The sequence below is a fragment of the Typopeltis vanoorti genome, chromosome 11 (assembly GCF_054136105.1).
Source record: "Typopeltis vanoorti isolate ZY-2024b chromosome 11, IOZ_Tvanoo_1.0, whole genome shotgun sequence".
Taxonomy (NCBI): domain Eukaryota; kingdom Metazoa; phylum Arthropoda; class Arachnida; order Uropygi; family Thelyphonidae; genus Typopeltis; species Typopeltis vanoorti.
This window is the reverse complement of record NC_143559.1, coordinates 17,946,449-17,968,196: the sequence shown is the minus strand read 5'-3', so window position 1 is coordinate 17,968,196 and position 21,748 is coordinate 17,946,449. Positions and strand designations below refer to the sequence as shown.

General features: G+C 35.3%; 1 protein-coding gene across 1 annotated transcript in view; it reads right to left on the bottom strand.

The window, feature by feature from the left end:
* Nucleotides 1–392: 392 nt before the first annotated feature.
* The window catches only part of LOC150101338 (uncharacterized), a 51,545-nt gene continuing 30,189 nt past the window's right edge, over nucleotides 393–21,748 (bottom strand). Inside the window, exons 2-3 of the mRNA XM_090400670.1 lie at nucleotides 6,452–6,978; nucleotides 393–825 (exon numbers count right to left, since the gene is read on the bottom strand). Of these exons, the coding sequence (XP_090256796.1) occupies nucleotides 696–825; nucleotides 6,452–6,972 (651 nt within the window). The 5' untranslated portion in view covers nucleotides 6,973–6,978 and the 3' untranslated portion in view covers nucleotides 393–695. The remainder of the gene's footprint in view (nucleotides 826–6,451; nucleotides 6,979–21,748) is intronic.

The following is a 21,748-nucleotide window of genomic DNA, read 5'->3' as shown; positions in this document are numbered from 1 at the left end:
TCTGTCAAGTACCTATCTGGTTAAAATCATCTTAATGCCAGTTAGACATTTAATCTCGTTGGCACAGGTTGAGGTCAGTCCAATGTTTCTGAAATATGTGTGTGCTCATGAACCTATTTTGCTAGAATTAAAAAACTCTGCTGTCCTCTCTAAGAGTAGCTGACTTCTCCTTCCTTGTAAAGGTCTAATAAAGTTTTTTCCATCATAGATGGATTTTAACTTATGTGTGACAGAAAATTTTCCTAGAGTATAACCAAAAATGGCAGAACTCATAAAATATGTACGTGAACTTTTGAACTGTTATTGTGTTATCAAATAATAGTTTGAGATATATTATATTTGCAAAATATTAAATTTACTTTTTTGTTTGATGTGTCTATTTTACTTCATAGTTACAACAGTGCAAGTAATATTTATTTTTCTTTTACATTTTGATGAGAAAAGTACAAAATGATCAATAAATAGATGGGATATTTTTCAGTGAAACCTTCTGGCCTACCCACATGCTTTTTTTTTCATAGATATAAATTTTCTATAACAATTCCATATGTTCAAACATAAAAACGGTGCAGGAAAAAAAAGTAAACTATGTACTATAATAGCTGTGGGTACAAAATTCTAATGCAGTATGTTAGACCAGCTAACATCACTTGTGTTGAGTGGGAAAAACTGACAGTTTCATACAAATTCAGTCTTCATTCTGTTTCATTGCAAGTCTGATAGAGAGTCATACAATCTTCACCACTCCGTCCTCTTCTAGAAGCATTGTAATTCACTTGGAAAGGTGTTGTCTTTTGACTTTCCAAAGCATGACTGGCTGCATAACTGTAAAGAAAAAGAAAAATTATCAGGATCGGGTAAAAAAACAAACAAACATCTTAATATACATGATACCATTTTCTTTTCCTACATATGTATTACATTATTAACAAAGACTTTTTAATAATACATTATTAGAATCGAACTTTGTCCATGATTCCTCAAAAATATAGTGGAAATCGACTTTTAGAAAATTATTTAGTATCCCCTCTGATAACTGCCTGAACATGTCTAGGTTTTCCAATGAAATATACAGGGTGTTCGGGATAAATTTGACAGTTTCGTAAGGAAAAAGAAAATCTTCTTTGTATCTATTAAATTTAATGAATTGACAAAAAAACATTACAGGCAGAGTTAATTACAATACTATCAACAAGATTTACTCAAAATAACCACCATTAGCATCGATCACAGCTTCAATTCTGCTTCGGAACCTCGAACAAGCTGATGCTACAGTCTCCCTGGGAAGGGCCGCAAAAACTGTTTTAATTTTATCCATTAACTGGGCTTTTGTATTACTGGAAGTGCGATTGGTGTCTTTTTCAACTGCGCCCCATACAAAATAATCCATGGGGTTAAGGTCTGGGGAGTTTGGAGGCCAAACATTTGGACTGGTGAAGTCGTAGAAATTTTCAGACAACCATTTTTGACTTTTCCCAGAGGTGTGGCAAGGGGCCGAATCCTGCTGCCATACATACGGCCTACCATTGGCTACCCTTGTTATCCAGGGCTTGACTACAGTTAGCAACTCCACGAACAAAGCCCGAATTCCAATGCCAGGGTTCTTCAACACCTGTTCCTGCAGATTTGCGAGGAATTCTGCTGTACGAACGCAATCAGATCGTCTGCTAGGGATCTTTCTTCTTGCTACATCCTCGTAGTCACCATTGCAAGTCTCTAGTTCATGCCTGATTGTTTTTACTGTATTCAGGGAGCATTGGGCAGCAGACGTAATATCCTTATTTTGATGGCGGGCACGAATCATCATGATACAAGTTATTCTCTTCCATGATTCAGGTGGGTTCCAGCTATCCATCCTTTCTGACATCTTGTATATGAATGAAGAAGGGTCCAAACTTTTAAATGAAGAGAAGTGTGTGTTAATACATGTAACTTACGGAAAAATATAATTAATTATAAATATGTCAAATTTATCCCGAACACCCTGTATATATACACATACATACAACCTATTAGCTAGAGGGTGTAAGCACTATGTATGTGACCAACCAGGTCAACTTATCATGACAGAAAAACAGTCTTCTAAATATTTTTCTACAAGCAACCAGGGCCTATACAAAAAAAAAAAAAAAGAGAGAGAGAATGGTTGATCAATAATGAGCCACATTCCTTGAAATTGCTTCTGTAACATGGCATTTTTTTTTATCTCATTCACTCATGAAAAGCCTCAGAACCTATAGCAAATTAGTGCTATACATGTGTTAACAAGGAGAGTTAAAAAGTGGTCAATGGTCAGTTAATCTTAGCAATTCTGGACCCTCTTTCTAATAATACATTTTTCAAGTGTGTAGCAAGTTTTTTGTAGAAAGCAAGAAATGTAATTCCTCAACAGGAACAATTTCCATGGTCTAGGTTCTGTGTGCCTTAGCTGATGCTAATCTAAATATGCATTTATTGTTGTTTTTATTAAAAGAGGCTTGGGAGCTGCAATTCTTTAATGGTGATATACAGCCATCTATATATCATGGAAACTTATGAGATTGCTTGTGATTTTTCCCATCTCCATTCACAGGTTTTCTAAAGTTTCACAGTGAGATGAAGTAACCACCCTTCTCAACCAGTGTCAGCTCCTGTCAACTGTTATTTTAGGAATACCTATGATTATCTTGGGCTCAGTATGATTTCTAGACCTCCATTTCTTGGCATGTTGGCAATTGTGTATTTCAGAATGCAAAATAGCACACAACAAACATTTTCTCCCAAATAACATCTGTCAGTTATTCCTCTCTGAAATGTCACTAATTCATTTTGTATATGTATTTTTCGGCATAAAATGATTTCTGAGCAAGTCACTGATCTCCTTTATAGAATACAAAATTTTCATATTTCCTGATTGCATTTAGTGTCTTGCAATTTGGGGAGAGATGTCATTGACTTTTAGTAAAATATTATACAGGGTGTTCGGGATAAATTTGACAGTTTCGTAAGGAAAAAGAAAATCTTCTTTGTATCTATTAAATTTAATGAATTGACAAAAAAACATTACAGGCAGAGTTAATTACAATACTATCAACAAGATTTACTCAAACTGTTTTAATTTTATCCATTAACTGGGCTTTTGTATTACTAGAAGTGCGATTGGTGTCTTTTTCAACTGCGCCCCATACAAAATAATCCATGGGGTTAAGGTCTGGGGAGTTTGGAGGCCAAACATTTGGACTGGTGAAGTCATAGAAATTTTCAGACAACCATTTTTGACTTTTCCCAGAGGTGTGGCAAGGGGCCGAATCCTGCTGCCATACATACGGCCTACCATTGGCTACCCTTGTTATCCAGGGCTTGACTACAGTTAGCAACTCCACGAACAAAGCCCGAATTCCAATGCCAGGGTTCTTCAACACCTGTTCCTGCAGATTTGCGAGGAATTCTGCTGTACGAACGCAATCAGATCGTCTGCTAGGGATCTTTCTTCTTGCTACATCCTCGTAGTCACCATTGCAAGTCTCTAGTTCATGCCTGATTGTTTTTACTGTATTCAGGGAGCATTGGGCAGCAGTCGTAATATCCTTATTTTGATGGCGGGCACGAATCATCATGATACAAGTTATTCTCTTCCATGATTCAGGTGGGTTCCAGCTATCCATCCTTTCTGACATCTTGTATATGAATGAAGAAGGGTCCAAACTTTTAAATGAAGAGAAGTGTGTGTTAATACATGTAACTTACGGAAAAATATAATTAATTATAAATATGTCAAATTTATCCCGAACACCCTGTATATATATATATATATATATATATATATATATATCCACATTTGCAGTGGCCACAGAAATATTTTTGTTCTGAAAAATATTTGCTAAAATGCTTCTTTCTTATAATATAGCCAACAAATGCTATGAATACATCTGATTTATGTATCTTTTCTCCCTTTTTGATCTTCAGAAGATATAATAATCATAATGCATTATCCGTCCACTGTTAGTATAAAAAGATTGCCATTGGGCTTAATCCTTCCCCATTTTTTTTTCCTTCTAAGACAATTTCAATCTTTAATAATTCTTCTTATCTGTTTGGTTCTTTCATTTTTTTATCATTTCCGCATTAAAATTCAAGTTTGAATTTAGTTCTTATCAGCCTTTATTATGCTTCGATTATTTTAATACAAGTAACAGAATCTTAAAATTCACCTATTTCCAGTTATCAAGTTGTTTATAAGATGCCTAGTTTTCATTTGCAGTTGCAGGTATGAAAAGGGAGAAAAATTCATTGAAATTATGCCAACATTAAAAGTTGTATCCAGCTTATTGCAGTAGTTTCTTGCATCAAAATATTAGCAGTCCTTACATTTGTAGGCAGGTCTGATATTTTTTTAAGAATTGCTCCTGCATCGAGTTTACACATTACTATTGGTTCATGGGGCTCTGCTTCTCTGTTTTTATAGTACATGAGGAATGCCATTTTACAACCCTTCGGTCATCCTATTATGTTGCTGTAACCCAAGCAGAATTTGCTTTGCAGTCATGCATGAAGTAAACGTTAATCTGGCAGTATGTGGTGATATCTGGCAATATCATTGGAAAGTGTAATTAGAGCACTCGAAATCACACCCGATTGCTTTGAAAAAGAAGTGTGAATGAATGACAAGCGAATGCTGTTGATGATTCTTTATGTGCAAAAAAAGTTTCAGAACTGAAGATGATTCTTAAGCAGACAGAAGTTATGTGAGCAAATTTCAAAATAGAGAATTGGACAATAAAACTTATTTATGCCTATGGTTTCACAGAAGGCTCTTCTAAGGAATAAATGGAGGAGTAATTTTTTAAGTCATTAGAGATGGCAGCTGACATAAAGAAAACAGCAGAGCTGGTTCTTGTTGAAGATCTGTGTGCCAAACACAGTTGCCTATGTAACAGGAGTTTACTAGACATTATTACCATTTCAATTATATATATATATATATATAGAGAGAGAGAGAGAGAGAGATTTTGTTATTGTTAAATTCAGCTTTTGTTTACAGTATTAATATCCTGCATGCGATTGATTTTTTTTTTTTTTTAATGAAAAACCAGTCGTTTGGCTAAATTCAAACTACATTTTATTGCAAACAGTGAGATCCAGATTTGTTTTATTCACACACTATTGCATTTTTAAAGGTTATGTGTGATAGTCGTTGTAGGTTGCGCATTGGAAATATCATTGGTCTCTCAGTGCACAGACTCTTCAAGCCTTTAGCTGATGTGTTTTGAACTAACTAATATACGGCTTGGCTTGTTACTGTTTAAATTTCGCTTGTTGACAGTACTGAAAAGGAAAGAACTACAGAAATATTCATCAGAATGTCATCAATGTTAAACAGTCAATACGACATTCTTTTATTTTCTAAAGATTTCAGGGAGATATTTTGGAGAGATAAAAGTTGCATATTCATATATATATTGTGCTTCTTGAGTTATAAATGGCTGAGGACTGTGAGCAGAAAACAAATCAAAAATAAATCTTTGCCATTTCCTATTATCTGAAGAGAACAAAAGGATCATACCATACTCATACATTAATTTACTCATACAAGATCATACATTAATTTATAAATCATTTTTATTATGGAAACATTGCTGAAGTTGTATTTGAACAAAACTAGGTGTCAGAAAAGAATTGTGTTGTTATTATCACTATAGTGTTTTAGTGATCCAATGATTTTAAATTATAAGATATAAAAGAAATCTAGGTGTGTATCATGATTGTATTGGTATATCAACTTGTGATTAAAAATTTTTCATACAATTTTTTTATATTGGACCAGTTTTGAACAAAGTGAACCTGCCATAAATGTATGAGATGCCTGTGACACAAACTGCTAAAAAAGAAATAAGTACCATTTAAGTATTACGTGTAAAAAGTTTTTATAGGAAAATGCTTTATACAAAATATTCATCAGAATATTTAGTCTAAGAAAATTCTTTGGGGGGGGGGGGATTCTTCTCCTTCCAGTTGCTAGCACTTTCAGCCCTCTAACATTGTTCATTCATATTTTTGTAAACATCAGTTTACTAAGCCACCTTCACTCAATAGAATGGAAAAATCTGTGGTGGTTCGTTAACTGACTCATTGACTCATAAATCTTTATATTTTTTGTATTTGTATATAAGGAGTAGATGATATTTGGCTTCTTGCACAAAATCATGTGACTTGATGTTGTGTGTGCAGCATCTCTGTAATTTGTGCGTGTGCTAGAGAGAGAGAGAAAGAACTCTCTCTATTAGGATAGGAAAAGGATTTTTTTTAAAAATTCATTCTACAATCCGTTACTGATAAGTTATTTCAAACTATACATTCTATTACTGAATTAGAGGACACAGGTCTGAAATTTAAAAAGATGCAGATTAATTTTTAAAATCTTTAGAGAATAAAACCAAAACAAAACGATAAAATATTTTAAATACATTCTTACCCGGCAAACTGAGCAATAAGATATCCTACTTCATGACCATCACTGACAGCATCTTTACTAGCCTCACAAAGATACTTTTGAATACACTGTGGATCCTTTGTGAGAACAGATTTTACATAACCTTTTAACATTGATGTACTTGCAATAGCTGCATCATCCAAAACAGCTCTTGCTCCTCTGGAAGTTGAAGACCGTGCCCGTTGTCCAAGTGAGGTTTTTAACATGTCCAAGACACTGACCAGAATGTTAAGTATTTGTCTTGAGGTAGCTGTACTCTCTTCATCACTACCAAAAATTAATTTGACTATTGTATGAAGAACATTTTTAGATGTGAGAAACTGGTTGAGCTGTTTCTTGTCAATTTCTTGCTTGAATTTACGCTCATCAAAGCGAGCTGTTCGGGCAGATACTCCATCATTTCCAGATGTTTTGGTAGCTGTTGAAGTAGCTGCTTCTCCTTCTGGATTTGGGAGTGCTGCAACAATGGTGACTGAAGCAAGGAATACTGGGAACCAATTCATGTTGGCCTGCAGAAAGAGGGGAAAAAATGCATGCTTTTTTTTTACATATCACTGTAATCATTGACATAGGTCCTGGATATAGGAACTCCTCCCCCAAAAGGACATAATTACCTTACACACACAAACACATACAAATGTATAAAAAAATGTTTCAAACTGAACACTATAAATGTGTGTCCTTATAAATGTAATTTGTAATTTTTTGTCATTTTTGCTCATTGTATTTTGTCTTTCTGTAGCAAACTAGAGTTTATAGGTTTAATTTTCTGTATACTGTATATATATACATACGGTATATATATATATACATACTGTATATATATACATATGTCAGATTTCTTTCCTTTCTACGAAAGGAAAGAAATCTGACATAATAGCCATTCTGAATCTGGTTAAAAACTTTCCCATATTACATATATTTTAAGTTTTCCATGTGCATTATTAATAACCAGCTTAAAACTCAGAAGTGATTGATAATATCGTTGCCATCAATTTCTTGATATGTACCCTAAAGGCATATGCAAGTGATGGATAATAGTGAAAATTAAATTTAAAATAATTTAAATTTTCTATCATTTACCATCATAAATCTTGAAATAAATCCTCCTCTTCTGGTTTATGTTCATATATCTCATTATATTGATGTTTGTATTGATTTCTTTTTCCAGTATCCATGTTTCCTCAAACACTCTTGACTCTTCATTTTGTGTTGTCAACTTTGGTAGCTGATTGGATAGTTTGTTTTCCAATCCATTTATGTTTGTATATGATTGTTATTATCCACATGAAACTTCCACCTTGCTCATTAGAGACACAAAGTGGCTTAAATCCTTCCTGATTTATGCTTACACATAGACCCACAGTTCACTATGCAGGTATTTGAAACAAAATTTGACTGACTTGGTTAATCCTTGTGCCTGTATATTGTATGTGTTCTTCCTGTCAGTTTGCCTGTTTTCAGGGACAAAAATCCCGAGTATCCAGGAGAAAAAACAGTCCAACTCTGTATGAGCCCAGCTAACTTGCCATTTGATTGAAAACACCTGATAAAGATTCCTTGCATCGTAGATAGGATTCTTACCCAGGCACTTTCTAACCATATTGCTCGTCTAAACCAACTGAGCTATGGAGGCTCGGTGTCTTTGGTATATATGATTGTCATTGTCCAGATGAAACTTGCATCTTGCTCATTACAGACATGTCTTAACCTTTACCCTAATCAGATTACTAATATTCTATAGGTTTTATGACCTATAGATGATGGATTAAATTTGAATGATAAATAAACTTCAGTGAATATTCTATTTCAGTATGCATTGAATGCTTTAGTAAAGCTCATTCTATGTTGAACATTTTCAGCATTTCTGGCTTGAAGTCTTACATGTCTTTTAGCAACATCACACTGTTGCACTGCACTAAACATTAAACCTTGCACATTAGCCATTTCTTCATTTTGGGCTACCTCTTGTCTTGGCACCTTGCTCTGACTCTCACCATCTTTTTTGGTTTAGATACTGTTTATGCACTGTGCATTAAACATGTAAAAATGATATGTCTAAAGAATGAATAATAACATGGAAATGAATGTAGTTTATAAAAGTTCAGTAATAGTAATTCTGAGATGTTCATATCAAAAACTCAAGCAATTGTTTATATTATGTGCATGGTTAATTTCCAAGGTATTTGGAAATAATACTTATTAAATCAACTTTTTTTTTAAAAAAATCTTAATTTTCATCTTTCAATAATTTTATTAATATATCTAATTCAAGAAATCTAGTCATTTTCTTCAGTCTCAGATAATTTAAAAATTAAAAATTCAACTTTAGAGCTGGATCATAATAAATTAGTTTTTTTACTAGTTATATTGAATTTTTGAATTGTTTAGAATATGCATACTCTTCCTTCTGTATTTTTGTTGGCTTAATAGATGATTTTAATGATAATTAACTGATAATGTTGATTTTTAAGTTTTCTTTCAATGAATGAAATTTAATTGTGACATTAATTTTATGATTTTAGTGAGTCCAGCATTCATCGTGTTGAAATCTCTTGTAATTAGGCAAAAATAATTGTGCTGGGATTTTTTTTTTTTTTGAATTATTAGAAACTACTTAGCTGCCATTGAGGCAATGGTTATAAATTAGCCATTTATAACCATTTTAATACTCTAAAATGAAATGTGAAAGCAAACCAGAAAGGGCTGTATTTATTATCTCTTTGACGCAATGGTAATAGACTCACTGCAGGAGACCACTTGCACACTGACTAGATTCACACCATGACGTTATTCACATTCTTGTTTAGCTTCCAGAGTTACAATAGTTCGAATTTTGGCTTTAATTGAGTTAGCCGGCGATTCCATATAGTACTTGTCTTAGGTCATCACTCTTTATTTTGGACTCCTTTGTCACACTCCTTACAAACAGAGGCGTAGCTAGAGGGGGGGGGGGAAGCGGCACTTTGAACCTTTTTAAACTTTTGCAGTTAATTCTAAAATACTGTCTCGAGAACTCATTTCCAAATATTGCAATACTACTGCGAATTTTCCTGACAATTGCTGTAAGTGTCGCTAGTTGTGAGAGGAGTTTTTTCTAAATAAAATTGATTAAGGACTTCGCCAATGTCATCGACGATTTTGCTAAAAGAAATGCAAGAAAAATAACATTTTAGAATGTTGAAGTTAAAGTTTTACTTCAAAAATAAACTGTTTTAATTTATTTCCCTATACGTCGTTTTGACTTTCTGTTAGTCTTTTTGGTGTGTATTGAGATGGTCAGCAAACTCAGGGACCGCCCAGGCGGCAAAATCTCTAGCTACGCTACTGCTTACAAAACCATATTCTCTCGTCAACAGCGGTATATAATTTACAGCTAGCCTCTAATTTCAATAAATTAGTATTCATCATTCCCGTTTGAACACGCTTGTGATTGTATTCTTTCTCGATATTACTTAATTCGAGTAGTTTGGGTTTTTATCTGAGGTGAACTGATGAGTTTGAAAACGGTGCTCTAGCCAGTCAATGAAACTGAATTAAACGCACTATACTAATAAAGCGACTATACGGACTTAAAATAGTGAAGAACCATCGTGAGGAAGTTCTTAAACCTTTCGTGAACTCCATGTCGTACCATTGTTATTTTCTTTACTCCGTTCAGCTTAAAGTAAGAGCCGTTATTTACAGAAGATCGTTGGAATCCAAATGTTATATATCATAAGATATTAAGATTAGAAAATAATAATAATTAACAGTTACTGAAGTCCTGGTTTAGCATAGCATAGGGCCAACTTGATATTTCAAGTAACCATTCGAAAAGAATAGTATGGAATTTCAGTTGAACTGAAATTCATTACTACCTAACTGCTTAAAAATCAGATTTTGAATATTTGTTCAGGCATGACTCAACGTCATCATTCGCCTTGCGGAATACTGAAACCATGACATTGGCGCGCTTCCGTGATCTGTACGCACCATGTACACGCTCATCATGCGGTCGTTGGCCTTTGTAACTAGGTCAGTGTCAGGGTGAATGCTTGACCGCTTTTTTTGCTACTGTGCTGGTGACGCCTTCAAAACGTGCATCCTGTACTCCCTTTCCTAGTCGGATCCTGAAATCAAGGCGGAGAATTCTTACGCCGACCTACTTAATCTTTCTGTAGCAGTACAGTGAGCCGGAACCGGAAGTAATAGGCAAGAAGGCTTTTTAGGTTTCAAAAAGAAAGAAATTTGTTCATAAAGAAAAATTCAACATTATAACTCGCTGTTGCAATCACATTATTTCACAAGACATTTAGCTTTCATGGTTATTAGTATCTTAGTTTTATTTCTTTGATTTGGTTTGGTGTATTATTATTATTTGAAAATGTTTGTAAACAAGGTTGGCAGCGATCCTTTTAAAAACTTCCAGTTTCAATTACTGAGACGTATTTTAAGTTCATTTCTTTATATTACTTCCATATACCATTCACACTCATACCATATGTTGTGCTATGTCGACTAAACGAAGAATCGAAGCAAACTATCTTTTTGATTACGAAAATGTAAATTTCAAGAAAGATTTTTTTAAAAAAATGAATAAATTCATCCGGAGAAATTTACTGCCATTTATAAATATTTTTCTAGATGTATTTTACCAAACCTTTTATGCAAAAATACTATAAATGCACACACTGGCCAGCAGTGCCGTAACTATACAGGTGCAACGGGTACACAGGCTCAGGACGAAGGGGACCTGAAATGGGGTATCAAAAAATAATCAGTATTATATTTTCATTTTCAAATTTTGAATTTTGCCGGCGTGGGGACTGATTCCATAACGTTTTGGGATAAAGTTAAAAATTAACCGATCTGTTTCTGTTTATTATTATTCAAAAAAAGGGAGGGATAAATAACATTGTGATATGGATCCCTATCTCCAACATTTCGTTCCTCCGCATACCAGTGATATTTGGTAGGACCAAAATCCAGTAACAAGATGAGACCAGTCCATTAAGGGATCAATGTCACGTTCCATCATTTTTAGCCGACACGTACCCAGATATGATGGTTTATCCATCGCATGCAGTCTCCGTAGTTCGATCGGTATCGATGATGACCTTCGGTCGAGAAAGACCTGGGCTCATATCTCGTCCAGGACACGAAGAGTCTTTACAAGGACTTTTCAACTAAAGGTGAGTCAGGTGAATTTCCCTGCAGTTTTTTCATCTTCAAAAAACAAACCTGCAAGAAGAGTGACGCAGTTAACAGATATAATACAGTTGCCTCGCCTTCCGTAATTCCAAATAGCAACATTGTGTGCGAAGTAAATAGTTCGATATGAAAGATGAACTTGGTCGTTTGGTAGATAGTGCTATTCGAACATTGTTCAAGGGGGATTCAAGGAGTGTTTTCTGTCTTAGATTAATGGTGCAGGGTATTGGTGTTCTCCATTAGCCACATGTAATGAAAAGTTCAAAGATTTGGGGCGAATTAGTACTTTAAGTGTCACAGAGATAAGGTGAGAGAATCTTAGGGAGAAAGGATGGAGTCCGAAGGACGCCCTGGACCTTGGAAGAGGAAGGTTAAAGATCGGTGCGCTGACCCCGTTTAACATGGGATAAGGCATAGTGGAAGAAGAAGTACTTTAAGTGTCACAAATGTCAGAAATTACGTACAAAAATTAAAAATAAAAGTTTTATCACTTGTATATGTAGGTCTACCATTGTTGCCGTTCGCACTCAGTATTATTTTGAATGCTTACTCGAGATGGCTATGGCTCTCAGCTTTCCACATAAAGTTGACTGCTATGTTAAAATCAAAATATCGTTCTTGAATTTTGGATGAAAGCATGGAGGAAAAACTGTTATGCTCGTTGTTTAATTCCATGATTAATTTCTGTTTTGATTTCCAGAAAACAATACCTCGATGAATCATAAATCCAGGAGGTGTTTGTAATAATTATAATAATACTAATTATCACATTAATGATATGTTTATTTTACTAGGAAAGTCGGGTTTTTTCATCCCACATACAGGCAAATCGGCCATGAGAACATCATTTATAGACAATATCTGCAAGTGATGAGCGGTAGATGGCTGTGTGTGTGTGTGTGTTGATGGCAATAGTGTGTATGGGAGGATTAAGTAAGAGACGATGAGTTGTAGTGGGGTATTGTGCCCTCCCACCATTAGTCAAAGAGCTCCTTGGAGGTGTCACGTAATAATAATGTTAAGTATTTGTGATTTTCTTTGTTGATAGAAGGAGAATGTGAAATATCGTTAATTAAATATGTATGTAGTTTTTATATTTATGCATACCAATATAATTTAATTTTTATGCAACAAGTACTTTTTTGATATTCAGGCATATAAAAATTATGCCTCTTTAAAGAAAAGAAATAATTTGATTACATTTTATACCACAAACTAGTGTAGTGAATGTGGAAAAAAAAAAAAAGGTTGGTTACTACTAGACTAGGACGAGAAAATTCTCCGCCATCTAACTGTTATATGACCTTCCATGAACGGCAAATTATTTTGTTATTGCTAATACCTTTGTCTGCATGAAATCCAGGAACCGGGATGCATCGCTGCATACAACCTTTCTGCAGTCTCTTGGTGGTCTAGTGTTGATGTTTCCTCGCCCATTGCTGCTTGTAGTCTCTTTTTGTTATGCTTGTTTTACGTAGTTCCTGTTTGTACTATACAGTTATGCGACCAACCGTATGTATCTTTGGACGTATCGATCTTACCCACAGGCATCGATCAGCTGTTGCCAACAAATATATCTTTTTCTGTTATCACACACGCTTGAACTAGCTCACTCGACATGCTCTAGTTGCAAAGGCAGGTTCGAATCCCGTCTGAGACATGAATTTTTTTAAGGATTTTTAGTTGAAGGGAAATTATTCGATCTCATGTGGAGGTGTAAGGGTTTTTCTTTTTTCCCCTTCTCTTTTTGGAAACTTGGGTTTTTCATTTTGCAAAACACAAACCCGCCAGAGCATGTTAAACGCATAATTCCAAACAACCCAACTATCGAAGACAGTTGTGATCTACCGACTGTATATATAACCATTATGCTGTCCATGTGTTATAGTTAAGTGTTGCTTGCGAATCATTCAGCTATGATAATCGCGGTCACTGTAGATGTAAAATTCCCCCCTTAAAGTCTAGAAACATCCCAGAATATGTTTCGTTTTAACAGAAACGAAACATATTCTGCATACTTATTAAACCATTACTTGGGTTATACAAAAGTGATTTAAAGTAAAAACCGAGGAGTGGAGGAACTTACGCTGGTGAGAATAATTTCATTAGGAGGAAATGTATACTATGGACAGCAGAGTGAATATCAATGCCGAAGAAAATGAGTTCGCTGTTAGAGAAGATTGCACTAGATCTAGATTAAGTGCGACTAAGATTGTTGTGCTCCTCCACCACACGTAGAAAAATTTCGTTCGGCTTCCCGCATAACAGTATTTCCCAGTGAGTGCCGTTATTTATCTCAAACTAGAATATCTAATAATCCTATCGGAGTGATAAAAAGTAAATATGGGCAAAATGATCATATAACAATGTTTACTGTACTATCCATCTTATGTCCTAATTTAAAGGCCGTTTTCCCTTGTCAAAGGGCAAAGCTCATTGTGTATAACTACGTATACACAATGTAGCACATCTAGTTGCTTGGTTACCTTGAACTGATCAGCTTTAACTAACCTATACCTACAGTGAAAATCATTTGGCAGATTAGGACAATTACAAATATACCGGTTTGAAGAAATTTAAAACACCAAACATATCAGCTTTTGCTGACTGCAGGACTGTATTAACCCACTAAACAACACCTAGGAGCGGCAAAATTGTATCTCAACCATAAATTCATCGACCTTTGTTCTTCATTTTAAATATTTTCTCGAATATAGGATCGGCAAAATAGTGCTTACGTATGGGCAGCATATATCCTAACAATAGACCCGGCTGGCTGATGTAATCGACATTATTATGTGACACCTCCAAAGGAGTCCTAAGACTCATCGAGTGAGGGCACCTACTCTGCAACTCGACGTCTCCACCATTCAGTCTACCAACCACAGCGAGCCGCATGATCTACACCAACGCCATCTACTGCCCACTGCCACCACTAGTATTTTCACAGACATCCATGCCCACGGCGTCGAACCCGCAGTCTATTGACCTGAAAGCGGATACGCTACCACTCGGCCAACCAGGCCGGCATATAGAATCTTACATGTAATTCTTGAGTATAATGTTATTCTTGTGAAATCGTATCCAACATCGGAAGTGGTTTATGAATTTTTATTTTTAAACCAATTACTGGCTACTTCCATGTAGAGGTGTTAAACTAAAATTGATAATGTACCTTCGATTAACACTGAACCAGGAATTATCCGATACAGCATTATCATGTATTAAACACGACATTACAAAAAAAAAAAAAAAAATAGCTGAAACGACAAACCTCTGTACGTGCTATTTTAGTAATACATCCTCTATCCAAAAAGAAACCGAACTTTTGATAGAGATAGAAAATAAAACAGGCCAATTATAATTATTCAAATCATTTATTTATTTAAATCAATATACTCTCCCTCAGCTTCGATACAACGTTTGGCACGGTCAATTAATTCGTTAAATGTGTTTTTTATATTATTTTTTGGAATACTGTTGAGGGTCGTGGTTGCTGCCGCTTAAATGTTTTCAGTGGTGTCGTATCGCTTTCCTTGGAAGAGAAAGACGTCACAGAGTGCTAAATCAGGTGAATATGGCGAGTGATCCAACACCCAAACTTGGCTTTTGCTCAAAAACTGTCTCACAATGTTCGAACGATGAGGTGGTGCAAATCGCGAATTCAATTTACGATGGTCCAAACTCTCGGTCAAAATGTTGTGCACAGTTGAATTTAGAATCCCCAATTCATCTTCAATCAATCTCACCGACGATTTCGGGTTTTCTTTGATGAAATCGCACACTTTTTGGAAGTTAAGTTCGCTCAGTCCGGTTTTTGGACGGCCCGGCTTTTCGTCGTCCACAAGCGTCTCACGACCACTTTGAAATCGCTTAAACCACTCGCAAACTTGAGTACGGAATAAGCATTCATCACCGTATGGTTTTTGAAGCATTTGATGCGCTTCGGTAAAACTTTTACCAAGTTTAACACAATCTCAGCTCTCTGTTTGAAACTCGTTTTCCGACCATTCGTCAAAACAACTGTCACTCTTGGCACTATAACTCGGCTTCTAATGAAACAAATGTCATAAACAGTTGAAACAACACTAATGAAGGTTGCCACTTTCGACAACAAAAAGATACAACAGGTGACGCCACTAGTTTCTTCTATTTTCGAAAAGTTCGGTTTCTTTTTTGGACAGAGGATGTAGATTAAGAAATACCATTAGAAGAAATGTTAAGGATCTGAAACTTCTAGCCTGAACACAGTTGCAAAATTAGCGTAAAGATGGAGCAGTGTCTTAAACCGAAAAAAAAAAAAAATTATGAGGAGAAAGAAAATGAAAATGCTTGAATCTGATAATCGGGGAAAAAAAGTAGAGAAAGAACCAGTGCTGCTGTTAATGAAATAGTTATAATTGTCATTAATGCGTGATTAAAATCTTAAAAACAGTTTAAATGTTTCAAAAAAAAGTTTGATTTAAAAGTTCCACACTGGGAACTTTTAATGCAAGAAAGTAAATCTGCCATTTTACAAGTTGAGTACTTCAGTCCGTATTGTTTTTAAATACGTGCAAACTGGAATTTCTCACAGTCCCTAAATAAGATCATAGGGAATAAAATGGAAATAACATATCGGCGAACAATGATTCTGTTATCCACGAACGGTTGCAAACGTATAATGCATTAGCATCGTGGATAGAATGATGGTTAGATAATCTGGAAACCTGCTCCAGAGACCAAAAACGTAAAACTTTTGTAAGCCACTTTCTAAGTGCATTAATAAGCTGGGCAGTGGTTCGACACTGGTAGATAAACTTCATTAACTTCCTGAAGACAGTCATAAACAACAACGTCCACGGTGTGATCGAACCCACAAAGTTATCCAGCAGATATGCTGACCCTTCGGACAACCAGATAATTTACTTATCTTCAAGTTCTCTTCTGGAACAAACTTCTCAAGCTCTTCTCTGGGGGGGGGGGGGTTAAATTCCATCAATGACACGAGAAACGTTTTATAAACCTTTCAATTGAAGCCAAGTTATCCAGTGTTGAATAGAAATTGGCTAACTTAATACGAGGGAGGTTATGAAAGTGCTGCCTCCATTGTGATAGCTTCCACCTAAAAGAGAGATGTGGTTAAAGTAAAAATAAAAGAGGGTGTGAAGTGTACTTTATTTCATGAACATGATTAATTCGTTCTTTCATCTTTGTTAGGGTTTTCATACATCTTTGCGAATTTATTATCCTTCCTTTCACTTTACAGTCCTGTTGAAATATCTTGGCCGTCCCAAGATATAGTCAGCATGTACTTACTGGGGAAAGGTTGATCTTAACTTTTTTGGCTCACAGACGGTAAATATTAGTAGCGTTTTTTTGTGATGAGACGACAAACTGCGGTTGTACTTCGCTATATACTAAATTTATAGCGATGGGATGGAGGTCACTTACTCTCAGCTGTGCCACGCAGGCGTTGCTTTCAGGACGCATGTCGTCAATTGAATTTCTCTTTCAAGTATTTAAGAAAACAGGAATGTAAGCTTCTTATATAATAGAGAACATATATCAAGAAATAATCTTTACAAACCTAAAGCATAAGGTTAAATTGAAAGATCACATTTCAAAGGGACTTTCGTTTAGTCTAGAACGGCGATGTTCTGTGGTTGGAGAGACCTGAGTTCGAATCCTGTTTGTGACACGAGGAATTTTCATAAGATCTTTTTTTTTTCAACCGAAGGTGAGTTAACGAGAGTTTTCCTTGGAAACTTGGGTTTTTCATCCGGCAAAATAGAAACTAGATAGAAGACACGCAATTTGGGTCAAATGAAAAATAAATAAAGAAAATCGGAGTTTGAAAATAATAAAAATCGTGCAGTAATAACTTCAGATGGAACTTTATTTTCAAGTATTTCCTTATTAAATTAACATTGTTTTGGTATCATATCCCTTATCGTGTTAGAGCAATAGAAATCATGAGATTGAATATTTATGTATACACGGAATGTCTAGTTTATTAAAAACATCGTATTATCCATGAAATACATCGCTTTGTCAGAAGGCATACTCATTCCAAGTTAAGTAGACAATGAAAAATTCTGTGTGTATGTGGTTTAATAGATTAGTTGATTGGACGTACTGGTGCAAGTATCCCGGAAACCACATCCTGCTTGGATTGCATTGAATTTGTGTTGTTTGAAATTACAGCCAGTGTAACTAAGCTTCTATGATTCTAGCCTTGCATTTCGACATTATCTCTGCTTATGCAGAAGTAAACTGAGAATGGTCCATTACCCAGAAAACGTCCTACGTAAAACTTTAATTTAGCTTCCTCCTCTTCATTACTTCGTCAGTGCTCGATATAATGGAGATGAATACAGCAGAAAGGTTGACTTCCTAGAGAATACCTACAATAGTCTTATAAAATCAGAGTTCATGAAAGAGGAAAGATTTTTAGCACAAGAATTTCATGTAAATGAACTAATACAGAATAAATTCAAAACGATGCTGTATTAACACCTTCGGAAACAACCAGGAATACTGCTATTCTGTTTTTAATTTTGTTGCAGCACTACTTTGTTACTTGTCAAAAATTATAAATACAAAAATTACGTGTCATCTCTATGGAATTCCAATACTGCACTTTGTAATCTACCAAACGCTAGAATGTGTTTTGTACATGTACTCCTCTATCGGTTGCATAATGACGAGTAACGAATCCTGGTCTTTTTTTCGAATGTGGTTCTTCTGGCGACAAGCGTGCTCTTCATATGAAACGTTATGCTCACTACGTTTATCAAAAGGGGCTCTGTTCTCGAGCTGTTTATTATTATTTTTTAAATTTGAATTGGCATATTTTCAGTAATTATTACAATGGACACGCAAACTGTGTATCATTATTCTTTCCAGTCATTTAAATATTCATCCCGATCATACGTATATTCTTTATTTGTTTAGTTATTATCGGTTAAAAAATTATATATACTGTATATATATAAACGGCGGGAATACTCCATGCGATGTCCATATTTGCTAGTCGCCAGTACTTTATTTTATATATCCCCTCCCTCTTCTTCAATGGATACCGACGACCAGGAGTGATCACCAAATAGGCATTTGTAAAGAAATAAGCACTGTTTTTAAAAGTTAAAAATTAACGACGATTATGTATAATATAATATATGTTAATTATTTAGTAAAAAGAAAATTAAAAATAAATACAGGGCGTTAGAGAAAGATGAATTTGAATAACTTTTTAGGAGACAAGTGGCAGTTGTTTTCTTTGGCTACTCTCGCACCCAGAGATGTACTTTGCACGAATTTCAGTCGAACAGAAGTAAAGAAAATAGGTAGTGCAGAAGTGAATGTTTTGACGCGAATTTTTACATGTGTAAGGGAAAACGAGGGTTCATCGCTGGAAATTGAATAACGGGGTGCTGTGAAAGAATAAACTTCTTGCTTAGAGATTAATGAGAAGAACGAAATTAAAACATAAATTAAAGGCTCCTTCCTACAGCTTCAGTACCAGAAGATGCCATCCCACTGTCAAGGATAGCCTGGGGTAAGAACATTACTTTGTAGTACCTAATACATTTTGAACTTTTTTTTTTCTTTCAGTAATTACGTAAATGATACTGCAGTAACAGAAAACTGACGACAAAAGTAGGAATCACTTGTAGCGAAGAGTTATTTACGCATGCTGAACAGAAGTGCAAGTTTGCCGGTCTGTAGTATATTTGAATCAGTGAAACTCTCCGCGTCAGCTCTGCCATGTTATGTGGATTTTTAGCTACACGCACACACAACTATGAATTCCTTATGAATTTTTAAAACTAAATATTCCTTTTAGGACATCTGAAGAGATATGTTCTATCCAACATAAAATCCCGCCGAAACGGAATAGTGTATTCACTGAAATGGTTCAGTTCAGAGTTGCGAGAGAGGGGCGGGTTGCATTTGAGTTAAATTTTGTTGGACTATTTATCGTAAGCTGTTTAACATTTAAAAGGTCTGTTTCGTGAATGTAATTATAATTATCGTATTTAATGTAATTGAAACTTCGGAAATTCTTGTAAAAATTAGTTAGTGGTCATGATTAAACTTAAAAAATGTTAAACGTAGCGAAATCCATATAAAATAAATGTAGAAAAATAAAAAGCTATTAGCTCGGATCTTTCAAAATAGATGTCACCTATAGAAGTAAACCAACCGTAGCGAATCTTCCCTCCCATACTTTCCTAATATATTAGCGAAGCTACGGTCCAACTTGAATACGAAGTTGCTGTCACAAAGAACAAATAAAGTGCAAACTTAAATGGGCAGCTGATGAAAAAAAATTCAAGACATGAGAAATCCTTTAAAAAAAAAAATCCATTCCATCTGCGAGGGGTTGTAAACCTATTAAATATATCCAGTGGCAAAAAGTTTCCATGTTTCTCGTTTATTAATTTTTTTTTTTTAATAAAAATTAGGCTCACAAAAGGGAGGAGGACCTCTGGTTTTGCCAGAAAACATTTGCTAGCAAGTTAATACTAAACTGGCTAGGAGAATATTGTTATCAGGTTGACATCGCCGTACTTGACTTGTGTGATTATGGTGTTAATCATGGATATGTACTTCGAGCCAATACGAAATCCTCTGGTTTGTTTAGCATCCAATTGAATAACTAGTAATGGGACATGCTGGGGCAGTGAAGATTTGACAATCAAAAGCTTCAGTTGGATTCTCGCCATTTCTTAACTATGTAGTAGCTTCCTAGTTATGAAGCTTTGATTCGATATGAAAAAATTTCATTCATTCCACGAAAAACTCATGGAAGTTAAATTGTGTTAAACAGAATTTAATTAAACGTTATTACGATTTTTTTTTTCGAATTAAATTTAACTCTAACATGTTCATTGCCAATCACGCGATATCGTGCGACGCGAGTTCTCACCAAACGGCCGATCACGCGTTATCGCGTGGACGTCGCTAACTAAATAAAAAAAAAATTTGGCCACCACACGAAATTCCAATTTTCAGCTTGGCAATGAAAGTGTTAAAGAACATTTTCTTCGTTTGCCCACCTTAGCCAAAGCAATGTTGTATTCAGACTTCGTTAACATGTATCCCGGTACAACAGTACCACTCTGTAGGGGTAAAAAGGTCAGGCATTCAGCGATAATGAGGAAGCGTGAATGTCGCAGGCATATGACCTCGTATTAAAAAAAAAGAAGAAAAAAGGCTTGGCTTTCCTCGAAACGATATTTTTAATTATAGTAATAGTGAAATCTTAAGAGTTGTGGACACCAGGAACGTTGGGTGTTTAGATTAATATTGATGAAAGCTCTGCTAAGACTCCCCATTCTTCTCCGAACTTTGAGAGACATCCTTGCAATGCCCACATGAGACTAACTCGGATCTAGTTGGAAAGATGTAGAAAATGATCCTCGTCCTTGATGGAATCAGAATTCAAATCTTTCCAACTAAAGTGCAGTTGTTCTCCTGACTACATTACGGAGGGAAGATACCTCGCCGGAAGTAGAGGGATTTAGTTGATGCTTTGTATTTCTGTTCTATGTAAATACAGTAGACACTTAAATAACGAAAATGATGATGTATTGCGTTACGCAGTGATACTTTGTTCGTAACTTCTGTTATTGAACTGTCACTAATGATGTCGATCCTATTTATCAACCTTGGAGAAAACTGGAAGATTAAGTTGTTGGCAGCCTGAGCACTACGCATTCGTAGATACTTCCAGGAGCTCAATCATACAAGGAAGTCTCTTAATTTAGGGGAAACGAATCTGGATATTTTCATAAAATCAGATCTGTGCGTCACTTGTTTGCAAGCTGGTCGTTTTTGGCTGATGAATTTCTTCAGCTATAACAAGGTCTCCTAGTTTTTTTTTTTGAAAGGAATAAAATAATAAAAGAAACGCCGTTTAGCAGTGATCCTGACATCCGGGTATAATCTCTTTAAGAGTGATATCCAGCTCGCCGGCGTAAGCAACTCATTTCCGTAATCTAATAAATAAAAACTACAGTATACAATTTCAGCAGTCATTGTCCGCCATCCTTATGCTGTGGATCAAAAATTAACATCTCAGTTATTATGATATTTCAA